Source organism: Mus caroli, unplaced genomic scaffold, assembly GCF_978045245.1.
Source record: "Mus caroli unplaced genomic scaffold, Mus_caroli_1 scaffold_2, whole genome shotgun sequence".
NCBI lineage: Eukaryota > Metazoa > Chordata > Mammalia > Rodentia > Muridae > Mus > Mus caroli.
This window is the reverse complement of record NW_028227257.1, coordinates 2,473,729-2,493,254: the sequence shown is the minus strand read 5'-3', so window position 1 is coordinate 2,493,254 and position 19,526 is coordinate 2,473,729. Positions and strand designations below refer to the sequence as shown.

At 51.2% G+C, this 19,526-nt stretch overlaps 1 protein-coding gene across 1 annotated transcript in view; it reads left to right on the top strand.

Annotated features, from left to right (window-relative positions):
* Positions 1–16,398: 16,398 nt before the first annotated feature.
* The window catches only part of Cdh4 (cadherin 4), a 460,506-nt gene continuing 457,378 nt past the window's right edge, over positions 16,399–19,526 (top strand). Inside the window, exons 1-2 of the mRNA XM_021156055.3 lie at positions 16,399–16,630; positions 18,612–18,723. Coding sequence (XP_021011714.2) covers positions 16,574–16,630; positions 18,612–18,723 — 169 coding nt within the window. The 5' untranslated portion in view covers positions 16,399–16,573. The remainder of the gene's footprint in view (positions 16,631–18,611; positions 18,724–19,526) is intronic.

The window sequence follows — 19,526 nt, the reverse complement described above, 5'->3', positions numbered from 1 at the left end:
ATTTACTTTCAATTTTGCTGTCGAGTTTCTCTGCCTGAGCCGCATCTCTGAAGGTGAAGCACACAGTCATTGCTCTCCATTGATTTAGAAGGGTCGCCTCCCAGTCCCAGGATTCTGTCACATCTGTGCAGTGACCTGAGCAGATACTGCTTGGCTCTGCACAAGGTGAGGACCTGAGGTGGGGCTAACCTGGATGAGCAACAGGATTCAGCCCTAGGAGCTCAAAGAAACCACAGGGAACCTCCCACACTTAAGTCAGGGTGAGCAATGACCACAGGAAGGATCTTAACACTTGGGTCCATGAGGATAGCAAGTCTTTCATTTTTTTCTTTCCTCCTTCTCCCCTTCTGCTCCTCCTCCTCTTCTGCTCCTCCTCCTCTTCTGCTCCTCCTCCTCTTCTGCTCCTCCTCCTCTTCTGCTCCTCCTCCCCTTCTGCTCCTCCTCCTCTTCTGCTCCTCCTCCTCTTCTGCTCCTCCCCTTCTGCTCCTCCCCTTCTGCTCCTCCTCCTCTTCTGCTCCTCCTCCTCTTCTGCTCCTCCTCCTCTTCTGCTCCTCCTCCTCTTCTGCTCCTCCTCCCCTTCTGCTCCTCCTCCCCTTCTGCTCCTCCTCCTCTTCTGCTCCTCCTCCCCTTCTGCTCCTCCTCCCCTTCTGCTCCTCCTCCTCTTCTGCTCCTCCTCCCCTTCTGCTCCTCCCCTTCTGCTCCTCCTCCTCTTCTGCTCCTCCTCCTCTTCTGCTCCTCCTCCTCTTCTGCTCCTCCTCCCCTTCTGCTCCTCCTCCTCTTCTGTTCCTCCCCTTCTGCTCCTCCTCCTCTTCTGCTCCTCCCCTTCTGCTCCTCCTCCTCTTCTGCTCCTCCCCTTCTGCTCCTCCTTCTCCTTTTTCTCCCCCTCATTTTCCTTCTTATTTGAATATATTTTATTTACTATGTAAGGGCATTTTGGTAGATATGTAAGTACACAGTGTATGTGTCCATTAGTGTGTATATGTGTGCAGGTGTGTGTGCACATGTGCATGTGTTGCCTGAAGAGGCCATACGTAGATCTCAGCATCCCCTGAAACTGGATTTCGGACAGCTGTGAGTTATCAAGTGGGCGCTGGGAACCAAACCTTGGTCCTCTGCAAGGGGAGCCAATGCTGTAACCACTGGTCCATCTCTCCAGGCCCTCATTTTTCCTTTAAGGCCTAATCAATAATAAAAGGTAATAAAAGGAAAAACATAAACCCCATTTGTCCATTTTAGGACCCGGTCTGATTTAAAAAGAAACCTACCAGTCCCAGGAACTAGACCATAGGTCAGCAGCTCTAGGAACTTGGCCATAAGTTACCATCTCCAGAAATAGACCATAAATTCAATGAATAAGTCATAAAACCCCCTTCCAAAGGACAGCCTAGAGATACCCACAAAAATAGAAAAATATCTTAAGATGGTCCATCTGTGCTGGGCAGCCTTGTCTCATTCTGTGGTTAAATATTCGACGTAAGAATGACCACTGACCACCTGGCACGAGCCAATCAGAAGCTGACCCCTATGACCTCCCCAGCACCCACCAATGAAATCTTAGATTACCAAACCCACTTTCTAAATATAGAAGAACTAACATAGTAACAAAGAAGCTAATCTAAATCATACTAATGTCAGTGCTTTGGCCCCTACCAGACATATTAGAGATTACCTGAGCCTTCTAAAGAATTCCCCTGGTTCCCTATAATATAGCCTGCACAACTTTTGTCTGGGGGTCACAATTTTGAAGAATGGTTTACCCCTGCATACTGGATGTTTCTGCAGAATAAATGTTCTTTGTCTTTGCATACTATCTGAGTCTGGGGTCTTCCTTTGGTGATTTCAGATCCTTACAGTAGGAGATGCCCAGCTTTGTCTTCCAGATTCAGGTCCTTCCTCGAGAGTACCCTGAGCTGCTGAAGCAGGACCCCAGGAGCTCCCACTCTCAAGCTGAAATGTCCTGACCCCCTCCATGAATGCACAAGCTTCTTCCCCCCCATCTGATCCTCTTCCAGGTACAAGACTCTTGATCTCCTGGGAACTCTACTCCTCCTTGGTGTGATTCAGCCAACTCCACCAAGCCTCTGGCTGTCTCTCTAGCCTGACCACACAGAACACTGAGTGGTCTACTCACTGGCTTAGCAGGACTGCAGCATCGAGGGAGGTTCCTCTCTAGAACTTTTGCTGAAGCAATAAAATAAGCTCTGCTCACCAGCAGGAGGCTGCTGCGAATGTAGTGTCTACACGCTTTCAGGTGCATATGACCTTCTTGCCCCTAGGAGACAGCCTCATGTAGAATGGTGCAGAAGCCCATGGGTCCAGAGCAAACAACTGAGTGCCCAGATCCAGCCAGTCCTGAAGTAAAGGTTTGATTTCACTTTCCAAACCCAATATAGATCGTGGCTTTCGAGTTACTTGAGCTAAAAATGTATTCTGTTTCTTTCAAAAGATGGGAAGAAAGCCGGGCGTTGGTGGTGCACGTGTTTAATCCCAGCACTTGGGAGGCAGAGGCAGGCGGATTTCTGAGCTCAAGGCCAGCCTGGTCTACAGAGTGAGTTCCAGGACAGCCAGGGCTACACAGAGAAACCCTGTCTCGAGAAACCAAAAAAAAAAATTAAAAAGGGGGGGGGGGAGAACTCAGGTTCGCAGTCTTTGGAATGAAAAGCAATATCCTAATGCTACACCTTAGAGTCCATATCCCAAGCCTTGGTCGGGACTTGCCAACCCTTCTCACAATGGCAAAAATCCCCTTGCAAGTCCAAGAGTCTGATTCTAGATTAGTGATGGAGTTTGTTGTTGTCGTTGACGTTTTGTTTTGTTTTTAATTCTCTTGGGCACTACCAAGGCAATAAAAAGCAACCTCTCCTATTCTCAGAGCGCTCACTCATATGGTCATGTGAAGGAAGAAAGTCTTAAAAATCAAAGGTTAAGTCCGAGTGGTGGCTCACACTTGTAATCCCAACACTCCAGAGTTACAGAACAATGTACTATCTCTTCTTCTCACAGAGTTTCCCCGCCCATTCCTGTGGGCTTCTCCTCTCACAGTGTTTCCTGCCCAAATATTTCAGGCCTCCGGTCATCCCCTTGTTTCTGCCTGGGGCACTCCCAGTTTCTCCACAGATGGAAGGGCTGCCCCTTGGAATCAGCTAACAGGGCCCACCACCAACCTTCTGCCCCATGGTGCCCTGTGCTTTCTCACCCTTGGCCTAGAGTAATATGTGTGAATACACTTGGCTTAGGTTGAACTATTAATTTTATTTGATTTTACATACCGAAGTCAATGGTATTTTGAACACAACAGGAAAATCGATGTCCATGAATATGCATGATTATGTAAATGGACCATGCAAATGAAAGCCCCTGAGGCCTCTGGCCTGCATTCTGACTATTCCAGACCTCAGGAAAACAGGAAGGCAGGTTTTAGACTGCAATGGAAAATGGAGATGAGTTCTACCCACTCTCCATCCCCCTATGCACAATGCTGATCACAGTAGTTTGGCTTGAAACAAAGACTTTGTTTTATTTACATAGCTATGATTAAGCTCTGTGCCCACTCTCTGCTCACATAGGGCACTGCCAGAGCCCTACTCCTGCTAACTCTAAGCTTGGTGCGTTCTTTTTCTAGCTCTCCCTGACATGTGGGACTTTGGGGCCACCTTTTGTGTCCCCCTCATCTTGATACAGTATGTTTCATCCTTGTGGGTCTCAAGATATTCTCTTACTACCTTTTTGTCTCTCCATTGGCCCTTCAGTGTCCCAGACTGTTGCTTCTCTGTGAAATGTCCAATATTTCTGGGTTGGTGTCCCAGACTCACTTGAAAACAATGTGTCTATACCCAGGTCCCCAGCAGCCTTTTCCCCCCAGCAAGGCTATGCAACTAACCCAAGTGTCGATTGGTGGCAGATGATGTGGTCCAGAAACAGAAAGGAACATTAGTCAACCTGAAATAAGGAACTCTTGCCATGGGCAGCCATGCAGATGAACCCTGGAGACCATGCTAACTGAAATAAGCCTACTACTGCCTGATTCAATATGGGCAGGCTGCAGGAGGTAGGTCCAGGAGACTGGAAACGGATTGGTAGAGCCAGGGCTCAGGATGGGGAGAAGGCAAGCTCATAGGTGTAAAGTCTGGGCTGTGTAAGGTGAGCAAGCCCCATGGGCCCAGTGTATGGCTCAGTACATTTGCCTTATTTGTGAGTGATGTTGAGATTCCAAGACAGACAGACGCAGCCATGAAGACCTGTGAGATCATGTCAGGAGGAAAGGCCAGGAAGAATGTGAAGCCAGCCAAGGCTGTGCTGTAGAGCAGGTACTGACCAAGCACGTGCAAGTGCATGTGGGGTTCTGTTCTCAGGAGACATTGTTAGCGTCCCACAGACACACTCAGAAGGCCCTGCCCTGCTGGGGCCATATGGCGTCTTAGCTCGTATAATCAGATCACTTCCCACTCTGACAACTTTAGATGAGTTTCACAAAGGATGTGGGACTCATTCTGTCTCTTGCTCTCCCTCTCATTCTCCAGCCCCCCTCCCTGAGCTCAGCCTACACACAGCCACAGAGCTGCCTGAAGTGAAAAGAAGTTGGGTTGGGTAGGCAGCCTGTACTGGGGGACACCAGTGTGTTCACTCTAGTCAGAGGGTCCCTCCTTGACCAAACATTCTGAACCCACCCTCTGGGTAGAAGAAGGCATGTCACCTACAATCAAGTCTCCTTTCCATACTGGCTCCACTGTTCAGTGGTTCCTGGGAATGTGACTTGGCTTTGGTGATACTTCAATGAAGAGACGAGCCCAAGGACACCACATTCCCCAGGCTTGACCCTCAGACTCGGATGTCTGGGGATCCAGGATTGATAGGAGGGTCTTCCTGTCCTGTTCTCCTCATGGATTTTTCTCTCAGCCAATCAACACTCATCTACCATTGACATTGTCGCTTCCTTGAGTCTGGGATTCTCCCAGGACGCCAAGGCTAAGCTGCCCACCTCAAAAGGAAGAATGGGGACAAGGGGAGTTGAGCCACTACACACTAATCAATCTACAGAGGGGCCAGAGCATCACTTCTTTCCCTGGGCTCAGACTGGACTGAAACATTCCAGAATATTGAGCCTCTTGAGTGTCTCAGACCAAGTGAGCTATGCTGGGCTTTCTCTCAGTGTCTCATGGTGTTGTTCCTCAGAACACCAAATTTCCAATGAGCTGGGTAGAGAGGACCATGTCAAACCACTGAAGATCATTATTGCTAAGAACAAAGTCTGTTTACTTAGCATAGGACTTCCTAGCTAGGACTTATAAGCAAGACAGAAAATTCATAACTTTAATTGGATGAGAGGACTAACCTGGATGCAAAACACTTTATCTGGAGCTAAAGTTCTCAAGTGGAAAAGACGAGATGATTGTGTTTGTTGGTAGCTAAAGCATCATCTTATGAAAGATGCTTCACGGGACTGTTAGGGCTCAAAGAACTTGTAGTTTGTGGGGTTCATTGAAGCTTGTGGGGGCTCACAAAGGTTCGTGGGGATTCACAGGGTATCACAGCACATAGGTGCTCGTAGTAGGTCCCAGATAGCTTGCTCCCAGGCTGAGCTGTTCAGTGCCAATCCACCTGGTAAGGCAGAAAGCAGCAACTCTACAGCTGGGAAGGTAGGTGAAGAAGGTAAGAGACCAGAGTTTTATCTGACAGTCATGTCGGGGGAGGGGGATAAATGCCTGCCTTTGCCACCCCCCCCAATTCTATGTTGTAGAATATTAGCCATTTATGAAAAGGAGCTATTTAGCTGTGAAGACATAAAATAAACTCAAATCTATATTGCTAAGTGGAGGGAGGCTCTGAAAAGGCTCCATGTTCTGGTTCCAGCGATATGACTTGCCAGAGAAGAAAAGACTGTAGAGTCTTTAGAAAGAGCAGAAGGTTCCAGGGTTAGGGACCAGGCTAGAAGGAAGCATGGAGGGTGCTTAGCCAGGAAACTTTTCTGAGTGGCACTATCAAACTGGCCACACTGTTTCCAGTCAAACATGGGAGCTCCCTTGTAAAGCCCAGATCTCAGCAACAGTGTAGCCATTCAGGTTTGGGACCTGCTATAATCTTACCACAGGGCTGAACCCTTAGTAAGGAGGGACTATTTCACTGGTGTGAGCCTCCAAAGCATACCTCTGTGAATACTGGGTAGGGAAGCCTGTCTAATCTCCATTCTTTCTGACCCACCTTTCTGCAAACCTAAAGCTATTCTTAAGAATAAAGCCTTAAAATTTTGATTTAATTTCATGTCTGAATTTTATGTGCCTGTGTGCATGTGTGTGGGTCAGTTGGTAATCTTGCAGAAGTCAGTTCTCAACTTCAAGTCCTCAGGAACTTGTGTCCACTGAGCTGTCTTGCCAGCCCCTTCTTATCTGTCTGCCTCTACCTCCCAAGTCCTGCAATTGCAAATACGTTCCACCATACCCAAGGTAAGTGGCACTAGAGATGGATCCTAGGACACTGAGCATACTGGGCAAGCATTCTACCAACTAAGTTAGAGATAAAGTATTAATTTTCCAAAAGTAGGAGGGAGTGTCTACTTAGCACAGGAAATAGAGGCTACACTGGGAAAGTATAGAATGAGATCTCAGAGACAGAAGATAGACATCTGACCCTGCGGTTGTGCAACTCCATTGGCTGGGGAGCTTGGACTACCCACAACTACCTAACTTCTAAGCCTCTGTCCCTTTCTGTAGGTGAGAGGTACCTGTGTTTTGACCAAACTCCTCTGTGCGTAAAGGCTGCCTTCTGCATGTTAGGGAGTAAAGACAGGCTGAGTTCATGGTCTGAATCTGTGGTGTGGCTACCGTGTGCACCTATTGAGCCAACTAGTCTTTGTCCTAGACCCAGCTTCTCCACCAGACTGTAAGGGTGGCTAGACAGGGAATGCCCCCACTCAACCCTTCTGCAGTCCTGAAGCATGCATAGCACTGTGGTCATAGCAGGGATACAGAAGATGCTGGCATGGCAGGATCAGTGACACTGGCCTTTCAGAGAACTAGACCAGACTCCCTCAGTTTACCTGATCCCAACTTCTGAACCTCACCTCTGCACAGGAGTCCATCTGTACTAGACTAAGATGCTGGCTGGTGGATTGAAGTGGCTTTCTCCACAGGTTGACACAGGCCTGGGGAATAACCAGCTCCCTGAATCTGCTCAGCCTTTTACTCGTTCTCCCTGGTCCTGCACAGGGCCCACAAGGAGTTACATTTTACATCCCACAAGGAGTTACATCCCAGCTGGGATACTCTCTGCTGGGCCCTTTCCCAGGACGAGGGAAGGGGGTGAGGTGGGGGCTCCTTCTCTGCAGTTGAGGAGGACATCTGGTGACCCCCATGCCCAGCTTTCAGCATAGTGTGTCTAGTGCCTGATGCTGCCACCCCACATGTAGTGGTTACCAGTTTTGAACTCTCTCTGTCTCTGTCTATCTCTGTCTCTCTGTGTCTCTCTGCCTCTATCTCTCTGTGTCTCTCTGTCTCTGTGTCTCTATCTCTGTCTCTGTGTCTCTGTCTCTATCTCTATCTGTCTCTGTGTCTCTGTCTCTCTCTCTCTCTCTCTGTGTGCCTCTGTGTCTGTCTCTCTGTCTCTCTGTCTCTATCTGTGTGTGTGTGTGCATGTGTGTAGGGTATATTCACGTGAGCATGCAAATAGGTAGGTGTGCACATGTATTAGAAGTCCAGATGTGCTTTCCTCAGTCATTTCCCATCTGACTCTCTGAGACAGGTCTGTCACAAATACCATTGCCAAAAGCCACTTAGGAAGGAAAGGTCAGCTCATAGGTTACAGTTGGTCACTGGGGGTAGTCAGGATAGGAGCTCAAGCAGGAACTTGAAACAGAGACCATGAGCTGCTTGCTGGCTCCTTTAAAGGTTCATGCGCAACTAGCTTCCTTACGTAGCCCAGGTCCATCTGTCTAGGGGTAGTGCTGCCCACAGTGGGATGGGCAGGCTGTCTGCAGCAATTAACAATGAAGACAAATCCCCATGGACGTACCCACAGACGGACTTGACCAGAGCATTCCCTCGATTGAGACTCTGGTCAGGTGACTCTAGGTTGACAGTAACAGTCAGCTGGTACACAAGGTCTCTCACTAATGCTGAAGCTAACAGATTCTACTAAACTGTCTGGCCAATGTGCCTCCCCAGTGCGGGGATTGCAGATGTCCCCTTACCACAGTCAGCCTCTGTGTGCTGGGATGCTGGAGCTCCACCTCAGGTCCTTACGCTTGCAAGTGCTTCCCTCTGGCCACATTTCCTTCATCATATGTCCATCTGTGCTGGCTAGGTTTTATTTGTTTGTTTGTTTCTCTGTGTAGCCCTGGCACTTTCCTATAACTCACTATGTAGACCAGGCTGGCCTTGAACTTATAGAGATCCTACTGATTCTGCCTCCCAAGAGCCAAAGGTGTGTACCATCATGCCTGGCTTTGTGCTGGATAGTTTGATGTCCACATGACACAGCCTAGAGTTATCTGAAAGGAGGGAACCTCTACTGAGAAAATGCCTCCATAAAATCTGGCTGTAGGACATTTCGTAACTTGTGATTGAAAGGGGAGGGTCCAGTCCATTGCTGGTGGTGCCACCCCTGGGTTCTATAAGAAAGCAGGCTGGGCAAGCTATGGAGGAACAAACCACTAAGTAACACTCTTCCATGCCCTCTGTTATCAGCTCCTGCCTCCAGGTTCCTTCCCTGTTTGAGCTCCTGTCCTGACTTTCTTCAGTGACTAACAGTGACATGGCAGATTAAGTCAATGTACCCTTTCCTTGCCAACTTACTTTTTGGTCATGGTATTCATTATAGCAACAGAAACGCTAAGACAGCATCTTTCTGCCTCCTGTAGCAAGCCCCTCAGTAGAAAGATGGCATCACTCCTTCTGAGCTAAGGTGCTGGGAACCTCTAGAGGTGATTATACTCAGTAGGGGGAATCACACTGGTGTCAGTCACCCAGCTTGTACTGAGCCCCTGGGGCTGGGCTCATTCTCCACGGTGACAGTCTGAGACTGGCCTAGAGGCACCACTCATCATCCTTCACCTGCTCTCCCAGGGAGTTGTTCTCCAGAGATACTGGAGGAGAGGGCTCCCTACTTCTGCCTGTGCAGTTTCTTCTCCATCAGAGTTACTGCAGAACCTGAGACTGTAACACTTTCAGCAGCTGTTGCTACACACCTCCTGGGATGGGGTGCTGAGTAGAGCAGGTCTCAAACAATGTCACCTAGGCGGCATGACATAGGCTGAGGATACCTGTCGCTCAGGGGCCCAGCCTCACCTTCTGCATGGGAGAGAACATGAATGGTGTCCAAGTTCAGCAACTGACCTGTTTACATCTAACGTGCAAGGGTGCAAGCTGCATCCCCAAGTCCTTCTGGAACTGCAGAAGCCAGGAGCATCATTTCAGGGCAGGCCTCACAATTCCAGGCAGATGCTTAAATTCCTACAGCTCACTTCCACTTCCTTTCCATTTTCTCCGTGACTCCTTTTTTTATGGCTGCTCTGTCTGCTCATGTTCTAGCTTCCCCCATGTTCTTCCTCCCTTAAATCTGATATTATCCACTTCGCTGCTTAATTTCATTTCCTCTCCTCGGATGCTCATCTTTACCTTCTCCCTCCCCCCACTGCCTCTGGGAATCCCATCCTCTGTCACTATTAGGAGCCCACCCACCCACTAGCACTGCTACTCTTTCAGCCCTGGGCTGTGGTTCAGAAAGGTGCAGGCACACAACCCCTCCCCCCAGTCCTTGCAGGCACACGGCCCCACCCCCCAGCCCAGGCTGCCTTGCTGAGTCCATTTCTCTCAGCTATTTCTCCAGAACTTAGTCAGATATGTGTTGAGGGCACGTAGGGGATGCTGAGGACTGCACAGGACTCTGGGAAGAAATGGCCCCACTGGCTTGAGAGCCAGAGTATTCCTGGCTGTGTCAGGTGTGTCTCTCAGCATGGTCAGGATTCTTCAGACCCTACACTGAGCTTTATGAAGAGCTGTACTCAGCAGAGATCTGGATAAAATGTTGAGGCAACTCCAGAGCCAATGTAGACCCCTCAGCCCTGGTGTGAAGATTACATAGAAGAAAAGGGAGTTGCAGGGATCGGGGCAAAGAGAGATGGTTCCAACCACTGGCCAGAGAGAGTGAGTGCATGGATTGGGAGTGTGCTTGGGAGAAAAAAGGTAAAGGGAAGAGGGCCTTTTAAAAAGTTAGCAGTCAATCTTCAAACCACCGAGGGCCTGGGATCACCCACAGTGCTCAATTCAAGAGGGACACCGCTCTAGCCATATAGGGAAACCTTAGAGGGTGTCTTAGTTAGGGTTTTACTACTGTGAAGAGACACCATGACCAGGGCAAGGCTTATAAAGGACATTTAATTGGGGCTGGCTTATAGGTTCAGAGGTCCAGACTATTAATCTTCAAGGTGGGAGCAGGGCAGCATCTAGGCAGGCATGGTGCAGGAGGAGTTGAGAGTTCTACATCTTCATCTGAAGGCTTCTAGTGGAAGACTGACTTCTAGGAAGCTAGTAAGGGTCTTAAAGCCCAAGTCTACAGTGGCACACCTACTCCAACAAGGCTGCACCTTCCTGGGCCAAGCAAACCACCACAAGGGGTGAGTGGGGGCAGAGCCACACTCTTGGGAGACAGGGTCCCTACCCTCATGGGAGTTCGATGATGCTATCCACCAGTGACTCTGCTCTGACCTCTCCTCCTGCTGAGTGACTGGACAGATGGAATGCAAGGTCATGAGCCAGTACCATTGGGTGTCTGCTCCATGCTGCCACTGGTACCCCCTTTTCTAACATCAGACCCAAACCTTACAAGCAAAGCAGCAACAAAACAGGGCAATGACTCGGGTCACAGGGCTGTTGCATCTCTCTCCCCACCAGCCCCATCCACTCTGACAGCTGATTCTCTGACTTTGAGTTTGTCCATCCTACTTCTCAGACATTTCCAACATCCTACATCCTTTCCCTTCCCATTACCTTGGCAAACATCCCAGTGTAGCAGCTAATGGTGAGAGAGTAGAAGGGGGTGTCACGAGGCTCCAGTCTGAACTCCTTGGCTAGCTTCAGTCCTCGGTTTCTTCCTCTGCAAAATGGGATAATGGGATGTGTGCCCAAGTGGCATGCACAGCCCATATCGCTGGAGGTGTCTGCCAGGTGGAAATTCCAGATGCCTGGGAAGCAGGTGAGCATCTTGTGTCCCTATCCTCTACAGCGCAGAGCGAGGGGTGGGTATGATGGCCTTCCAAATACTTTCCTACCCCAGGGGAAAGAGCAGTGCAGGCCAGAGGGTGAGGCCTGTTATGGCTTCTGAACTCCTACCTGGCTGTAGTGGGACTGAGGTGGAGGGGAGAGAAGATGGGGAGTCGAGATTTGCTTATATACCCTTTGCTTCCTTCAATCTCTGCACCCGACGCCAAGCTGACAAGCGGCGGGTCCAAGCCCCACTGCCCCTGTTTGCAGAAGCTCAGATGGAATTGGGCACAGTGGTACCAGTCTGTAATGCTAGCACTGGGAAGGCTGAGGCAGGAGGATTGCAAGAAGTTGGAAGTGACTGAGAGGATATCTGACAATCGGTCCATGAGAGGCCACCACATATTCAGGTCTTTTTCCTATTGTGGGGCATAGAATTGTGTGAGGTGAGGTCACCGTTCCAGGCTTTCAGAGCAAGGCTTGGCAGGGTTGCAAGTGACAAAGGATACTGAAGGGGAAGAGCAGCTGAGATAGGAAAACTCGAACAGTCCAGCGAAGCCTTCTCCCTCTGACTCCCAGAAGAAGCCTCCTCCCTCTGACTCCCAGAAGAAGCTTCCTCCCTCTGACTTCCAGGGAAGCATGGCCAGGCTGGTAAATGATGCCAGACTTGCGGCAGCCTGATATCTGTGCTCTGCTCACTCCCTCTCCATCTCTCTCTTGCTTCTTCCCTTAAGAGTCTTCTGTCTTCTGCGCAAAGAGGCTTTCAGGAGCCGGTAGCAGGTTGATTCCATTCCTTCTCATCCTGCCTCAAATAGTCTCAACCACGTTTCCCCAAGGACCTGGCTTTATTTTATGAGCACAATTTTTGCCAGCTCTACCTTCTTTGCAAGACAGCTTTTTTCCTTTAACACTAAGATGCCTAAAAGATTATGATAAACACAAGCTGGAGAGATGGCTCAGTCATTAACGCGCTTGCCACAAAAACATGGGGAACTGAGTCTGGATCTCCAGCACCAGCTTAAAAGGACACCCATGGCAACATGCATTTGTATCCACACACACACACACACACACACACACGCATGCATGCATGCATGCACACACATACACACATACACACACATGCATATGTATCTGCATGACCATTTATACACACACATAATAAATGGTAAGGGTTGCAAAACTACAGACAGAAGTCAGAGATCTTTGAGCATCTGACTTGTGGAAGCCGAGTCCCTTGCCAAATGCCCCAAGTGGAAGGTATAGAAGACTTCACTGCTTTCAAGCCTCCACAGTTTTACATGTGTGCAACACCCATTCCCTGGTGTCTTTTCATAACTTCTCTTTGGAACAAAAGCACACTTCTAGGGTCCTCGACTCAGATTCTGAAGTTTGAGGTCTCAGTGGCTGCTCCATGCAGAACTGGCAGGCAGTGGTAGGTCAGAGCCTCATCTTTTACCCACAGAACCCCAAGGCCCAGGAAGCAGCATTTCCTAGGCTCCTTGGTCCAGGACATTCCACGGGAAGCAATGTCTATGGAATCAATGCCTACAGTTCAAATGCTTACTGTCCACAGGGTGGCTGCCAAATGCAGGGGCCCAAGGGTCTAAGACCATATTCCCTGCACAACATTGTTGGTACCAGGCTCTTCTTTCTTTCTTTGTATGTATGTATGTATGAAGTAAAGATGGAGGTCCTACAGAGACAACTAACCTGGGCCCATGGGAGCTCACTGAGACTGAATCATCAACCAAAAGCATGCATGGATGTAGGCTCCCAACGATATGTAGCAGATGTGCAGCTTGGTCTTCATGTGGGTCCCCTAACAACTTCAGCAGGGGGTTGTCTGTGACTTGGACTCTGTTGCCTGCCTGTGGATCCCTTTCCCATAGCTGGGCTGTCTGGCCTCAGTGGGAGAGGATGAGACTCTATGTACCAAGGCAGGTTAGCACCTAGGGAGGGGACCTGCCCCTTTGAGGAGAAGGGGAGGGGGAATGGGAGAAGGGGGAAAGGTAAGAGTAGAAGGAGAGGACTAAAGGGGCTGTGACTGGGATGCAAAGTGAATGAATGAATAAATAAATACATGAATAAATGGAAAGAGTTTTTTACTATAGATTTTAGTATGGGCATTAAGAGTCAAAGAGGAACTTAAGGAAAAGATAATAATATTGGCTCAACCCTATGATCTTCACAGCAAGGAGGCTGAGACAGGAGGATTGCTGTCAGTTTGAAGCCAACTTGGGCCTTAAAATAAGAAAAGAAAGGAGGAGAGGAGGAGGGAGGAAGGGAAGGAGGGAGGGAGGAAGGGAGGAAGGGAGGAAGGGAGGGAAAGAGGGAGGGAGGGAGTGAAGGAGGGAAGGAGGGAAAAGGCAGTATTGTTTGCTGCAGATGGAGCTTGGAGAATCTGTATTCTCACTAGGGTTCTGCATATTTCCTCCTGAGTAAAAGGATAACTTAAAGAGTGGCAGTGAGTGTATAAATGTATGTGAGCATGTGAGTGTGAGTGTAAGAGTTTGTGTGAGAGTGTGTGTATGAGTGTATGGATGTGTGTGAGTGTATGAGTGTGTGTGTGAGAGAGAGTATGTGTGTGAGTGTATGTCTGTGAGCGTGTGTGTGAGAGTATGTGAGTATGTATGAGTGTGTGTGAGTGTATGTGTCTATGAGCATGTGAGTGTGTGAGTGTAAGAGTGTATGAGAGTATGTAAGTGTGTATGAGTGTGTATGAATGTGTGTGAGTGTATGAGTGTGTTTGAGTGTGTGTGTGTGTGAGCATGTGGCTGTGAGTGTATAACTGTGTAAGAGTGAGTGTGTGTGAATATATGTGAGCATGTGAGTGTGTGCGTGTGTGAATGTATGTGAATATAAGTGTGAGTGTGTGTAAGAGAGTGTGTGTGAGTGTGGGGGATTTGTGTGTGTGTGTGTATGTGTGTGTTATCCTATGGATTTTAGTAGGGAGTATGGGTGAGGGGCCCAAGAACCCATATTTTTAAACAAGCTCCCTTGGTCATGCTGGCCAGACTATAAGAAACAGGCTAGGACAGTCCCTGGGAAGAGCCGCTTTGTATTTGCCTGTCTCAGCACGCCCTCTCTGCTTCACTCAGAACAAGCCTGACAAAGCAATGCTCTCTGCTGGACTCGCATGGGTTACTGCAACGTTTCTGAGCCATGCTTTTAGAAACGTGGATTCCTGTAAGAAGCCTAAGCCAACGACTTGAATAAGTAAGTTTGGAGAATGCTGCCCATGCCATGGGCCCTGGGGTCTGTGTGCTAATGCTGGGAGTCCGTTCTTGATATGTGAACCCTCTAAACTTCCCTCTGCAGGCTATATAAAGGGAACCTCATGACTGCACACCTGGGGCAGATTAAATTACACAGCCCTTCTATACTCACAGTAGGGCTGATTAATGCTAGGATAGTAAGCTCTATCAGGAAGTCACAGTGCTTGTCTGGAGGGCCAAAGCTCTCAGATAGATAACTGTAGGCAACGGTGAGATGTGCTAGGAGGCACCTGCCTCCTCAGAACCATGGCTTGTCCCTCAAGTTGACATGGCTGTCTTCCCAGAACCTAAGTTGGAGAGAGGAGGAGGCTCTTCCAGGTGACTTACTGTTGCCTTAGGTCTGGGCTAAGAACACAGAGTGGCCCCCACGGCAGCATCTCAATACAAGAAGAGTGAAGGAGCTGATGTGGGCAGGATAAAGTGTGTTCAGGAGGGAGGCATCTCCTTAAGGGACATGTGCCCTAGAAGCAGAACAGAACTCTCCAAAAGGATTTGCTCCCATCTCCCCCTGACTGTACAGTGTATCTGAGTCTACAGGGTAGCTGTCTCCTCTAGGTCTCCGTATTCCTTCACACCTCCCCAATAAGCTCACTGACTCACCAAGCTGTATTCAAGTCTTGCTTTGGTCTGGGTACCTCTCTATCGAGAGTGAATGTTTCTTTGTCTCCCCAGGGAAGGACTTCTATAGAAGAGTCTGAAGACTGCCCCGCCAGCCACGCTAAGTTAGTAGCCTCTCTCATTCCTTAGCAGGCCAACACTGGGATAGTCTGTGGCATAGGGCCAGGTTGGCACAGGCTTGGTGTTCAAATACTTGGTGGTCCAAGCTAAACCCAGTCTCATACCTCTGGACAGAGCCCACTATGCACCCTGGGTTACCCTGATTTCCCATGGCTTGAGTACTAGTCAGGAGACCTAGGGTGTCATCCACCATAGTGGGGGGAGAGGGGGGACAAGGAGGAAAAGGTCTCTCTGTCCAAGTTAACTATGACCTTGGGGCAATTTAATTCACTCTTCTCAAACCAGAACTATTGTATTCTGGACACAGATTTTCTTAGAAGAGAGACAAAGAACATTTGAAAAACATCTGAGCAAACATTCCACTTTTCTGTACATTGCTTAGCCAAGGGAGGGATGGGGAAGCCTTCACTCACAGTCCAAGCTGCCCTTATTTTTCTGCGAGAGCAATACGATGCTTAAAGAAATGCCTGCAGTCAGGGTTGGAAATTGCCCATGCGAAGCAAATGGAGCTGGCCTGCCCAGGGAGCTGACGGGCCTGACAGCTCTGCCCGCTGGAGTCCCTTCCTTCTGGGGCCTCTGATTTCTTCCTTGCCTACACAGAAGACCTAACTACATTTTGGCACACACAGAGGAATGGGCAGGGATCCTCCCAGACCTTGGAGGATAGCCAGAGCCAGGCCCACACTATAAGGGGTCAGCTGAGCCAGGCCAGCTGGAGAGTGACCCCTCCCCTCTCCCTCTCTTCTGATCCCTGAGCTGTTCAGAGGGCTGGAGGCCATCGCAAAGGCCTGTGTCCGGAGACTTAGATGACACAGGGATGAAGGAAGTGTCCACTCTCCACTGTGGGCTCTGAAAAGAAGTTGACCTAACATCATGGTGTGATCACAAGGAGGGGTCCCACAATCTACAAAGGACATCTAACTTGCTGGGCAGAGACAACAGTCTTCTTTGGTTCACACCGTCTTTGCTCCTAGAAACCCAGTCTCCCTGGCTTCGTCTGCTCAGACGGGCCTCTAGTTGTCCCACGGGACTGAGGCCGCCCTGCCAGCGAGCAACCAGGCCAAGCGACTGAGCGAGTGGGCGCGGGAGCGGCTCCTTTAAGGCCCGCGTCAGGCCCGGCCGGAGGGGCGGGGCCTCGGCGGGGCCGCCGCTCGGCTTCACCTGCAGTTCCGAGCGCGCGGAACAGAGGCGCGGGCGGCTGCGAGGCCGGCGGACGCACCGGCCGGAGGGAGCGCGCCGCCGGCCCACTTGGCCTGGCTCCCGGAGCCCGGGCGGCAAGTGCGGGGAAAAGCAGGGCGGGCGGAGCATCGCCGCGGCGAGGGAAGCCGGGCACCGGGCGAGCGCCGGGGCGGCGCGGCGGGGACGATGACCACAGGCTCGGTGCTGCCGCTGCTGCTGCTCGGGCTCTCGGGCGCGCTCCGGGTAAGTTGCCGCCTCTCCGATCGCGGGCGATCTGGGAACCCGTGGGGCTAGCTGGTGTCTCCCGGTCTTCTCAACCCGCCGCCCGCGCTGCGCGAAGCCGCTCGCTATCGGAGCGGCGAGCCGCGAAGCTGAGCGGGCGGGACCCTGGGTGCCATCTCATTGCCCGATCTGCGCTCCGGGGCCGCCCTCCGTAGTGTAGTACTCTCCTCCGCCGCCCGGCAGTCGCGCATCCCGAGTTCCAGCCGCGCGCCGGGTCGGGTCGGCTGCGCGGGGCGCTCTCCCGGGTCCCGTGGGTGCCGCGGAGCTCGGCTGCAGTGGGAGGCGGAGGCGACTAAGGGGCGCGGGTTGTAGCCGCGGGGTCTAGCAGGTCCTCCCGACTTAGAGAGGGTTCGGGAGGAGGGCGCAGCGGGAGCGCGAGGCACTGAGCCCGGGGACTGGAGCTGGACACCCTCGCTGTCTCCGCACAGTCTCTGCGCGGTCTCCAGCCGGCTCCCTCGGTCGACTCCAGCTCGCTGCGGGTCTTCCGAACCGCTCAGCGGGAGCTCCCGCAGCGACCCTGGGCGGAGACCGAGTGGCCTGAACCCCCTCTCGTGGCCGATCGGTCCGGTGGCCTGCTCGCTGCCACGCCGAGGTATTCTCTGCGATGAACCAGGGTTGGCGACCGGCTGCTCCGAGGCCACCGGACCATCGCCTTGCGCGGGGAACACGCCCCGGGGGGACAGAAACTTTCCCGGCCGACTTTTGTCTCTCGCGGGCTGCAAGTGCATTTCAGAGCTGCGATCCCCAAGAATCAGATGCCATTCTGAGCTTGGCCGGGGGGAAGATCCCCGACCCGGCCCTCCCTTTCCTAGCCTCCGGGGCCGGGTACTCGAGCCCGAGCTACAGGCTGCAGGCTGCGGGTGGCCTCCCAGCCGAACCCGGGCGGAGCTGTTGCGCGCAGCTGGAGGACTCGGCCGGCAGGGAGGCGCGTTCCGCTCTGGCGGCCCGCGAAGCTGAGACTGCAGGGTGCTGTCTGCGCCCGCGGCTCCCGGAGCTTGCTCACCAGGGATCGGGAGCCTGGTGCGCCTTCTCCTCCTTAGCGGAGTGGATTAGTGGGGACACATGCTATCTCCCTTGGTTCCTGGCAGCTTGGGTGGAACCCCTTACCCTTTGCCTTCCTTTCTCTAAAGATGCAGACTCCAGAGGAACAGAAAACCCTTCTGGTCTGTTAGAGGCTTCTGGTCTTTTCTCCTGACGAGGCTTTAAATGGGGGCTTCAGAGTGAGCAAGAGCCCAGGACGTTGTGTGGGTGTGGGTGAACTTCACACACACACACACACACACACACAAGCACCTTGCCTCCTTGCAGCCTAGTGGCAGAACTGGTCACTCTCCCGCTCAGCTTGGAAACAGCCCTGGAATCACTGAATTTGCCAGCTCCTTTTCTTGGAACTCCACCCCTGTGGCCTGCAGAGGGAGGCTTCCTCCTCACCTAGCCTAAAGGCAGAGCTCTGCAGCCTGGAGAGAAGGTTCTTAGCAGAGTTCCCTCTCTCTCCACGGGCCTGGCTTTGCCTGTGGATGGGTGAACGTCTGGTGATACCTTCTCCTTCTCCTCTTCCTTCTCCTCCTCCTGCTGCTGCTGCTGCTGCTGCTGCTGCTGCTGCTGCTGCTGCTGCTGCTGCTCACCCACTTCTGGGAACCTCTCTGCCTTTTCCCCCTGCCATTTGTCAATATGGCCCCATTGGTACCTGGTCTAGGCATCAGCTGACCCTGTGCTTCCCATAAAAGTAGGTTCAGCTTTCCAGTTCGGGAAACTCCTCCAAACCTGGGCCAATACAACCTGAAGTCCCCCAGAGAGCAGAGCATCCCCATCCCATCTCTGGGTGGGGATGGTGCTTTACCTGTGCTGGGGGCAGAGGCTTGTGAGGTGGCCATGACAAATGTAGGTTGGATTACATTTCTGTGGACTTACATTGGTTTAACAGTCTCCTTTCCATCCCCAGGCCCACCGAGAGGATCTTACAGTCAGAGAGGCCTGTAAGGCTGGCTTCTCCGAAGAAGGCTACACTGCGTTGATCTCCCCGAATGTCCTGGAAGGAGAGAAACTACTCAAAGGTAGTGTGGGGTGTCTGAGGGGTGGGGGGATGAAGCGGAAGGCTTGGCTGGCCTCGGAACACGGCTCTCTGCGGAGAGATGGCTGTGAAATCGATGAGGTTCCGGTGGGCCGTCTTTGCGTGTGCTGAATGATTCGGAAGGCCTGCCTGTCATTTTGGACTGAGGTGAATCATTTCCTGTACGACAAATGAGAATTTGGGTGGAACGCTGTCACCCAATGCTGTGCAGGGAGACTTCCTTTCTAAGTATTTTTATGTATGAGATGCAGGACTCTTAAATTATCCCCACTTCGAAATGTGTGACAAAGCAGACGATGTTGTTGGGAGCTCGGTAAATAAGCCCACAGACGTTCTGCTCACAAATGTGGCATGTGGCTTTCACGACTGCCCCTCCAGCGACAGAAAAACCCATGGGGATCGGCATCCATGAGCTTCTGGAATGGCGGTGTGCAGGGGGCAGAAGGAACTAGATGGCTGGAAAACTCATTGCAAACCTATCTGTTTTCCTTTTCCAGACAAACTGATTAAGCTCTTTTTGGTTTCATAGGGCAGGAGATAAGAAGCTGGGTTCTAGGGGTTCACAGTCTAAGAGCTCTGGCTCGTGACCTCTAGTTTCCTAGAAGTTTGAACTGTTTTCATGGAGACAGGGAAGTGGGCTTTCAAACAGGTCTAAAAGGTGAATTTCCATATTGGCTCTGAAGTCCTAAGGCTATTGACTACTCTCCCCACCCCAAGGAGGTTTATGTTCTAAGAAACAGAGCGGCTGTCTATGAACAGGTGTGCACAGGTGTGTGGAAGCTCTTC